Source organism: Populus alba, chromosome 16 (assembly GCF_005239225.2).
Source record: "Populus alba chromosome 16, ASM523922v2, whole genome shotgun sequence".
Classification (NCBI taxonomy): domain Eukaryota; kingdom Viridiplantae; phylum Streptophyta; class Magnoliopsida; order Malpighiales; family Salicaceae; genus Populus; species Populus alba.
Window position 1 is genome coordinate 14,898,005 of NC_133299.1, and position 10,012 is coordinate 14,908,016.

At 35.0% G+C, this 10,012-nt stretch overlaps 1 protein-coding gene and 1 long non-coding RNA gene across 4 annotated transcripts; both read left to right on the forward strand.

Moving 5' to 3' along the window:
- Positions 1–10: 10 nt before the first annotated feature.
- LOC140954745 (uncharacterized) lies at positions 11–1,886 on the forward strand. Its single transcript, XR_012168242.1, has 2 exons — positions 11–147; positions 898–1,886. It is a non-coding gene; the product is annotated as an uncharacterized lncRNA (long non-coding RNA).
- A 2,110-nt stretch (positions 1,887–3,996) lies between these two features.
- Positions 3,997–8,713, forward strand: LOC118048742 (BAG family molecular chaperone regulator 4). Of its 3 annotated transcripts, none has more exons than XM_073405430.1 (4): positions 3,997–4,222; positions 4,338–4,637; positions 4,715–4,861; positions 7,690–8,713. In XM_073405430.1, exons 1-4 carry the CDS (start codon positions 4,199–4,201, stop codon positions 7,759–7,761), a joined length of 543 nt encoding a protein of 180 aa, XP_073261531.1. In that variant the 5' UTR covers positions 3,997–4,198; the 3' UTR covers positions 7,762–8,713. The 3 variants fall into 3 exon arrangements, with proteins under 3 accessions (XP_073261531.1, XP_034914451.1, XP_034914443.1); XM_035058560.2 differs by lacking the exon at positions 7,690–8,713 and adding an exon at positions 7,183–7,307; XM_035058552.2 differs by lacking the exon at positions 7,690–8,713 and adding an exon at positions 7,203–7,519 and having other exon boundaries at positions 4,000–4,222.
- The last annotated feature ends 1,299 nt before the right edge of the window (positions 8,714–10,012 follow it).

The window sequence follows — 10,012 nt, forward strand, 5'->3', positions numbered from 1 at the left end:
GTTGGAGTTCTAATCTTATGTCCTTTTCAGCTAATGCTCTTGACCTTTGACTTGTACAATGATTTTAAAATGGAGGGTTTTGAGGAACTGCTTAATATTTGGATAGGTCCCAGAATATGTTGGGGAGCTGGAAAAACTGAAACGTTTGTAAGTGGCTCCATCCAGAGGCTCTCTAATGATTCCCTTTCAAAGCAATCATTGTCAATATGATTATCATTTGCTTTCTTAAGAAATGTTCTTGAGAGTTTCCATGATGTTTTGTGTACCACTAAAAAATATGAGATGAAACTCTGTGGAATGGCTTGTTCTCAAGGACTCCAACTACTCTTCAATGGCCTTGGAAAAGGCCAGATAGGCTTTCTCTCACAGGCTCATCATTGTCTTAAAGGAAATAAAGAAAGCAGAGCAAATTATTAATTCTTAGCCATAAGTTTGAGGTTGATAAAGAGAATATTACACCAGCAGATCCCATCAAATCTGTCAGTCTCATGCAATCTGCTGATCCCACTAAATCAGCCTTGTAAGTCTCCTAATCACAAGCAACGGCATTCCTCAGTTATAATGATTAATTGACATTCCCTTTGTAATACATGTAATTGATTGAACTTACTTTATATTGCTGCATTTCTGTAAATAGACTTTAATGCCTCAATCAGAATGATTAATTGACATTCTTCTTGTAATACATGTAATTGATTGGACTTACTTTATATTGCTAAGTTTCTGTAAATAGACTTGAGAAAATCTAATCCATGTACCAATATTTATACTGCATATAATAATAGAATAGAAAAGAACTTTTTGAGAGTGGCAATTATTCTTAATCTCTCTGTTCTCACCACTTTCTCTTCTCGAGTTTATTTTCTTATAGTGGGAACTTTTCATTATTGAACGCAGGGTTCATTATCAGATGGAACTGTGATTGCAGTGATGCTGCTTTCCTCAAAATCTAAGCAAGGAAACCGTGAATTTGTGAATGAGATAGGAATGATATCTGCAGTGCAACCTCCAAATCTTGTAAAGTTGTATGGATGCTGTGTTGGAGAAAACCAATTAAAGCTTGTGTACGAGTACATGGAGAACAATTGCCTGTCCCGTGCTCTATTTTGGTGAGTTAATTTCTTCCTTCCATCAGAAAGCATATTGTAAAAATATTTTAAGCTATTATTGGTTTAATGCTCATTGGAAAACAGAACATAGTGTCTGTAAGTGAACTAGCCATTCTTATTTCTCTTGCCAATTTTTCATCGTTGCATGTAATGTTTCGTCAAATTCGCAAACTATTCAACCTGATAAACGACATTTTTTTTTATCTGCCGAAGACAATTCGTCTTGTTTCCTAATATCTTTTGGTTCCAGCCTAACATTTGTGTGCATTTGTTGTTCTTTATTTCTGCTGAACTTCCTATACTCATTTTACCATTTTGAATAAATTATAGCCTCCTTATTTGGATTTATCTGGGATTCTGTAAGGTCTATGTTTTGCAAGAGAGAGGAGTCTTTCGGAGGTGGTTGATCCAGAATAGGGGTCAGAGTATTCTTCAGAGGAGGCAATGGTGATGCTAAATGTCGCTCTCTTATGCACCAAGTCGTCCCCAACTCTTAGGCTTACAAGGTCTCAAGTTGCGAGCATGCTCGAAGGCCAAACTCCTGTTTAGGACCTTCTTTCTGATCCTGGGTTTTCCGCGATCAACACAAAACACAAGGCTATAAGAAACCATTTCTGGCAGAATCCAAGCCAAACTTATAGCATGTCTATAAGCAACCAGGCCATCCTCTAAGAGTTAGTTCAGTAAAATCTAATTAGTAAATGTTGTGTCACATGTATTATCTAGAAATAATTTGCAGAGGTGGGAAAAGTCCCAACGTATTTCTCTGTTTATACATATAGCTGCTCTCTTCGATCTTTAAGCAAATTCTTGTTGCATGCTTGATTGCCTAAGCTGTTCACCTTCACGCATTCAATCCTCAAAAGGTCTAGCACATAAACCTTGAAAATTTGTTCATCTGAAGCAACTAAATTCAATGAATCCTGGAACAAGCAACCGGGGGCTTGATCACCTAAGTGTACTTCCAGCATTCTTACCTGAGGTTAAGAATCTAGCACATTTATAATATCCCAACTCTAGCATCTCCAGTTACAACTCTACTCCCATCCACGGCAGAATTTGGCACTTAGCAGCACCGGGAATGTGATGTTTTTGAAAATAAAAGAGAATAGAAAAAGGCAACAACGCCATTTGAGGTTTAGAAGGATGTATAAATGAATAAAGGGTATTGTGATAATTAAATAAAATATGATAAGTATAAATAGAAAAAAAAAAGTGGGACCTGATTTGAGAGAGAGAGAATCTGCAGGAGAGAAGGGATAAAGAAAAAGAAGAAGAGAAGGAGAAAAGAAGGAAAGATAAAGGGAGAAGAAGAGAGTTGGAGAAAATAAGTTTAAAGATAAGATTTAGGTTTTGATATGAATGTTTTTTTTTAACTTTAAACTTTTGTTTTTGTTAATTATTAGGGTTTTAAAGATTTTGTTTTAAGTTGAATAAAGAATTGATTTGAATGTTATGGGTTGAGTGATATAGTCAATGAGGGCTGCAAAACTGTCAAAAGCATTAATTAAGAAACAACGGTGGGTTCTCATTTTAGATGATTTATGGAACCGTTTTGATTTTGATGAGGTGGGAATTCCTATCCAAGTGAAGGGATGCAAACTAATTCTTACAACTCGATCATTTTAAGTTTGTCAGCGGATGGTCTGCCAGCAGACAATCAAAGTGGAGCCTCTTTCAGTGGAAGAAGCTTGGGCTCTGTTCATAAAGATAATTGGATGTATTCCTCCAGAAGTGGAAGAAATTGCAAAATCTGTGGCAAGTGAATGTGCTGGTTTGCCTCTAGGAATTACAACAATGGCCGGAACCATGAGGGGAGTGGAGGAATGCTTTAGGGGAACTGAAACAATCAAGAGTTTGGCAGGAGGACATGGATGAGAAGGTATTCCAAATATTAAGATTTAGTTATATGCACTTAAAGGAGTCAGCACTGCAACAATGTTTCTTGCACTGTGCATTATTTCCGGAAGACAGAGATCAACATGCTTGGTAAAGGCCAAGTTTATAGAAAATATAAAAAACTGAATTCCATAAGATATTTGATTTGTGAAGAGAAAATATTTTTTTGAAAAACTCTTTAAAATTTTTTTTTTTTAAAAAAAAAAAACCTTTAGGGGCAGTAATATTAAAAAGAATATTAATTTGAAATATTAATATTAAAAATAATTAATATTAATTTGAAATATTAATATTAAAAATAATTTTTTTAAAATTAAAATAATATATTTTTTAAAAATACAATCATTATTTTAATTTCAAACATCCCTGAAGAAGTGTTATGCATTTTCTTGTCCTTGCCGTGATAAATTTGACAGTAGTGGTTCGTGGAAGATATTGCCAACTGCAACCAACCAATTTAATAATTGTGAGGAGGGAGTGATCCTCTGTTTTAAGGTTTGAATGTATCTCATCATTCCACAGCACATGTCATTTCGATGCTGATTGGTTATGAGTAAGAATTTAAATTTTTTTTAATTAATATTTTCTTTTATTTTTTTAAGATTATATGGTGATGGTATAAAAAAAATTGATCTACATTCATTTTTTTTTTTTTTTAAATTATTGTTAATGGTTTTTTTCCATTTATTTATATAAATGATTATCAATCTATTTAATTAGATGTTTGTACAAACTTTTTTATTTATATTTTAATTTTTTTTATATAAAAAATATATTACAATAGCATATCCAATATTGTTTTTTGAAAAATATTTTACAACTCGTGGAGAGCGCGAGTTAAATTGCTAGTATTAGAATATTTTGGGTACTGAAATAAGGTGGAGTAGGTACTTATCTGAAAAAATCAAAAGCATATGTACTAAATATATATATCTCGAATGCAAAAATATTTATTTATTTATATTATAAAAAAATCTCTTCGGACGGAGTCTCCATCCATTGAAACCGACCAAACTGTTTCTCTTCCCCCAGAATTGAGAAAAAAGGCCTCGTCCTTTTCTGCTTAATTAATTTTTTATAATTAATTCAATGAGTTTCAAAAAATGAAGAAATTAATCATGGAGTGAGACAGGTTAATCATAACTTGATCAAAATCGACGTCTCTCACGGTCCCTCCCACCTCGATCTCCATGTCCCTGCTCATTCCACTTTCGGTAATTTCTCCTATTTTTCTCCGTTTTTATTTTTATTAATATTTATTTTCTCCATTAAAATGATTTAATTTAGAAGATTTTGGAGTGATAATTAAATAAATTTCCTTTTAATTAGGGCATGTTAAAAAAGGCAATCGAACAGCAAACCGGTTTGGAATCGGAAAAGCAGAGGATTTTGTTCAGAGGAAACGAAAAGGAGGACGGAGAGACTTTGCAGGAGGCAGGTGTGAGGGATAACTCCAAGATTTTGGTTTTGGAGGACGCGGTGAGGATGGAGATGAAGGAAGGCGAGGACACATCAACAGCGACAATGCAGGAAAATGTGGAGGAGGTGAAGGGAAACGATAAGGAGATGTTGAAGGCCTTTCGAGCTATTGACGAAACGCGGAAGGAGATTGATAAGCTTGCGGAAAGAGTGAGTTATTGTTTGTTGTGATTTTTTATTGTCATTGTTAATTGTTGTGGTGATTTTTGTGTGTTTTGGATTTTTAGGTGGGTGCTTTGGAAGTGGCTGTGAGTGGCGGGACTAGGGTTTCGGAGGATGAATTTGGTGTTTTTTCGGAGTTGCTCATGAGGCAGTTGCTGAAATTGGATGCTATTGAGGCGGAAGGGGAAGCACGGGTGCAGCGAAAGGCTGAGGTTTGTGTTTGTGTTGTTGAACTTGATTTTCTCTATATCTGCTTGTCGCATTGTCGAATAGATGAATTGTGCTTTGTTTGAGTTTTAACTAATAAGTGCTCCTGAGTGTAGCATGTGCATGCTGTATTGAAGATAGAAGATTTTCTATCTGATAAACTCGAGATTCAATGTTCTTAGAAACTTATTTTTATGTGTCGCCTGAAGGTCTATAATCTCAGTTTGTAAACTCCAATTGTAGAATTCTGTGATTTTACACGAGGATAGATGTGCATGAAATGGTCATAAACAAAATGTAGATGCGAAATTAACTTCAAAATTTGTGCAAGTTATGATTAAAATGTAGGAGTTGGAATACATAGGTCTCATATAGATTGAGTTTTCTTTCTCAACCAATTAGTTTATTTTAATAATAAGATGCTTGATTTTGTCATGACTGTTGTTTGTGATCAATACAAATTGTACTATGAACATTAAAATTAGTCAAGAAAACAAAGATTGGTTAAAGAAATCAGTCGTTAACATAATGATTCCAAAGAATTCAGAATTAAAGACGAGTGCAAGATTCTCAAAACTGTGATTAAATAATGATTTGTTAAAAAACCATGCTTGCTAGAAAGAGAAACAAAGTAGTGCCGAATTAGTTTCTAATAGCTCAATAAAATTGAATTTTATATAGCTTAATGCTTAGAGAAGAACCATGAACCCAGATAATTTCTTTTCTCTGTTCAACGTGTTTCCATTTGTCATTATTCGATTTGAAGAAACAAAGTGGAAGTAGAGGTGGTATATAGATAGAGAGAGAGGCAGAGAACATAAAAAAAAAGATGAAAAACAGAGACTGTGCTAGAAAAAAAAACAGGGCAGTTGTTGGGGTGGGGTGGAGGGTCTAACCTATTCTTTCTTTTCTTTTCTTTTCTGTTTACATGTTGAATTGCCAATCATTATCAAGTTTATGGGTTTGCGATCATTGTGTCACATTAAAATGCTCCCTGTCATTTGAGTTGTAAATCCATATGTTTTGCATGTTGGGTTACATTTTCAAGAGCATTGGTGGTTTTAAAATGTTAAGTTGCCCATGCCACCAAAGCTGATGAATAATGGAGGAAAGTAGTGCTGGCTGTGGATTAGCGTGCTAGAGACAATAATGTTGAACTCTTGCTCTGGTAAAGTAAATAGGGCTTCTAAGTCTTCGTACTGACTACATAAAGGACCTTGTGGTGCAGGGATTTGTGGGATGGAAGCATGTATAGAACTGTTTCTGGGCCTAAAACATCATCTTTCTTACTAAAAAATCTCTCACTCTAGTTTTTTCTTTGTTTGTGTGTGGTGGAGGGGTTATTTGTTTAAAGGTGTATAATCATCTTCTACTTTACGACGGCATCTCTTCCAAAAGTCTCTGAAACTTTCTTGATTTTTCTGATTTACCACTTTCTCTGTTGTGAGTAATGTCATAATTGCAGTAGGCCTTGTAATAGAACGTATCAATGCATGCTTATTCTCTACTTTGCAAAGTTATTAAAACCTGGACCGGTCCGGCGGGTCGACCCGAGCGACCTAGTTGAGACTCGGATTTTTTTATTTTTTTTTTAAATGTGTTTTTTCTCCTAGCCAAAGAACCCACTTTTTATATATTTTCTAGTTGGTTATTAATCATTTTCAAAGATCACTATATAAATGCTAGAATAATGTTTTATTTTTTTGATATGAGATTTGAAGCCTTTTAGTATATGTACTCTATGTTCATAAGAAAAAAATTATGTTTTTTCAATATGAGATAAAAAATATTTTTGGTTTAAATATTTCAAACTTAAAAGAATAATATACTAAAATGGTATCTTTTTAATGTGGAATAAAAAAACATTTTTAAAATAATCTTTTAAACTTCATTATTTATAACATGTATAACCTATATTCATATGAATTATTTTTAAAATTTTTTTATATAAAATATTAAAATTTCAAATATTTTTTTAAAAATTTTTCCGGGTTAATTTGGGCTGACCCGGGTCAACCCAAGTAACCCGGGACCCGGCTCCTTGGCCGGGTTAACCTCCGGTCGGGTCTAATAACTATGCTTCTTTGAACCACAAGCATTCTCTTTTATAAATTATTTTGCATGTCCTGGCCCCTCCCATGGCCCCTCCCTCTTAAGGCCATGAAACACGGTGATCTAACCTTTTTGCGTTAGCATAGTTTTCTGCATTACGATAAAAGAATATATATATAGGGGTGGGGAAGCACCAAGTTTGTATTTCTCAATCATTAGCTTTTTTAGATTTACAATTGAGGTTTACATTTGTTCTAAAATGCTGCTGCATCAGCTAATAGCTCCCTTCAACAGGTTCGTCGTGTCCAGAATTTCCATGAGATATTAGACAACCTGAAGGCAAGAAATCCCAAGCCATTGGGCAATAGTGGCAGCGCGTCAGTGACAACTGAATGGGAGACCTTCGACTCTGGATCGGGAAGCTCAAGTCCCCCACCCTTAATCCCATCTTCAACAAGAATTACTCAGGATTGGGAAAGGCTTGAGTAGTTTACAACAACCTCCTTGATTATTCCTGTCTCCAGAAATGTGTGATATATAATATTTAACATTTAGTAAACATTGTATCCATGATTTTGCTACTTAATTATAAGCTCTTTTTTTTTTTTTTAGTTTTTTGTTTCTCGGCTTAGAAACTTTAGAACTTAAAGGACTTACATTTGCTTGAAGATCCATCAATTTTTGAAGATTCTTACACACTCAAATTTCTATTTTATGGTTTAATATTTGTCCGTGACAACTGATATTTTGCGTACTGCTTCCTTTCTCAAATTAAACCCAGGGACGCTGGAGCTCAACACCATCAAGGCTGCCACTATTATTTGTAGATTTTCCCCTGTTCTTGTCCAACTAGAGCATGGGTATCATCAACTTTCTGCAGCAGTGGCAGCTTCTTCTTCTTCTTCTTCTTCTTTTTTCCAGCAGTGGCAGCTTCTTGCTCAGACGCATCCTGGTGTACTAGGGTATGGTTCCAGATGTTATACCCATTACCAATGCTGCCCAGCCCTGAACAGGACCTTTGGAAGGAAATTGGCAATGAAGAGTGAGCTAGGATAGATGGGGTTTGATCAATTTAGATTTTTAATCGGAAGGGTCCTCCCCTGCAGCTGGAGTTTTGCGTACCAACCCTGATATCATTCCTTGAGTGGCTCCAATCACAGACGGCTTTTTGAAAAAGAGGACATCCCAGCAGGTCCAGACAAGGATACTGGTGGCTGCACAGATGTGCGATGAGAACTGCAAGGGAGGAATCCGGCGGTAAACGAATTTCCTCCAAAAAATATTTGATGGGAACTCTTCCTGTCTTCCTGCCGTCTTGGTCCATCCGGTGAGAGATCAACAAAGTTCATTTGCAGCACCATGTCAGGGAATACACATGTTTAGATGGGCCGGAAACTGGAAGAATAATGTTGCTCACCCAATCATGGGAAGCTCCTGTGCTGTTGTAGCATAGGATGCTTACATTGGTCAAGATCATAATCTTTAACATTGTGGAAGAGTCTCAGATCAAGGCCAAGTAAACGAAGACATGTGGAGTCAACGATGATGTGGGCTCTAGTAACTATGTTTTTCCCGATGCACCGGAGATGCTGGGGTTTGCATGTGGAAAAATTTGCACATGAAACAGAGATGTAATTGTCATTGGTGAGGGGTTAGCAGGTCGCAAGGCCCGTTTCTCCATGTTCGTATCTTTTTAAGGGATCCAGCTTTCGACTAGCTGGTGGCAGGGCGACATGGTATGAAAAAATGTTCGACATTTTTTTTTTTTGAGAGCCGTTGTGTTATGCACTTGTTTAGTATTGTGGTTAATGGTATTTTTTTTTAAATTGAAAAAAATATATATATTTTTTGATATTGATACATTAAAATTATAAAAAATACTAAAAATAATATTAATTTAATGTCTTTTCAAGATAGATATGTTTTTGAAAAACATAAAAAATTAAAAAATACCATACTCCCAAACAAGTAATCGACCATTAGGTGTCATTCTCCATACTATGCTATAGTTTTGGAACCCTAATCTTAATGTCAATATGATGATTATTGTTTTTCATGGTCCTATGGTTCATGCTTGCAACTTCCTTGGAAACAATGTTATTAAAATTGGGTTGACTTACCCAACAAGTCAACTTGGTGACCGCCAATCTAGGACTTAGACCAGGCCGGGTTTCATGCCAAACTAGATGGGAGGTGACTTAGTCGACTCCGTGAAACCCATGACTTGATCGATTAAGTTAAACTTCGAGACACCTATTACTACAAGTTGACTATCCTCACACGAATACTAATAAATTCGACAATCCTTTCAATGATTAACAATCCTTTCGATTATTAACAATCCAATAATTCCTTCATTAATGTTGAAAAATCCGACAATCTTTTTGATTGTCAACAATTTAGTTATCCCCTCATGGATGCTAATAAATTCGACAATCCTTCCTATTGTTATCAATCTGACAATCTCTCCATGAATGCCAATAAATTCGACAATCCTTCTGATTGTCAACAATTTAGCTATCATTTCATGGATGCCAATAAATCCACCAAACTTTTCTAATTATCAATAATTCATATCATTATCATCTATTTTATTCCTTCTTTCACAATAATGATAGCACATCCAATAACCAAAAATATTAAACTTAAGCATTAAAATAATTTTAAAATTTAAGTGTAGTAAAGAACACCTCCCTACTACTCAAGAGGATCTTGCTTTACCTGCCTGAGATCCTACTCCCAAGATCTCCCTTGAATTAACAGGATTTCACTACATTAATTTATATCCATAATATCTAAGGTGCTTAAATTCTAATCATACATAATTTCTTTATCCTCACCCAACATATCAAAAATCCCATTTAAATTCATCTCCAATCACTTTATCAAACACCTAGAGGGCACTACAAAATAATTATCCTTTCACATAAATTTTAACTATACCTAAACTTTTTCAACATCAAAACATAACTCAAGCATAATATAAACAATTCTCAAGTATTCATATCATCAATACTACATCTATTAACATAAGAAAATCAACCTTCCAAACCTTCCTCAGTTTCCCTTTAATAACCGGCTCTAACCCATGGAAGAACACTCGA

Excerpts from the sequence above, each read along its gene's own strand:
- LOC118048742 (XM_035058552.2), top strand. The coding sequence starts at position 4,199 with ATGTCCCTGCTCATTCCACTTTCG. Across the intron at positions 4,223-4,337 it reads CCCTGCTCATTCCACTTTCG|GGCATGTTAAAAAAGGCAAT; the intron begins GTAATTTCTCCT and ends CCTTTTAATTAG. Across the intron at positions 4,638-4,714 it reads TTGATAAGCTTGCGGAAAGA|GTGGGTGCTTTGGAAGTGGC; the intron begins GTGAGTTATTGT and ends TTGGATTTTTAG.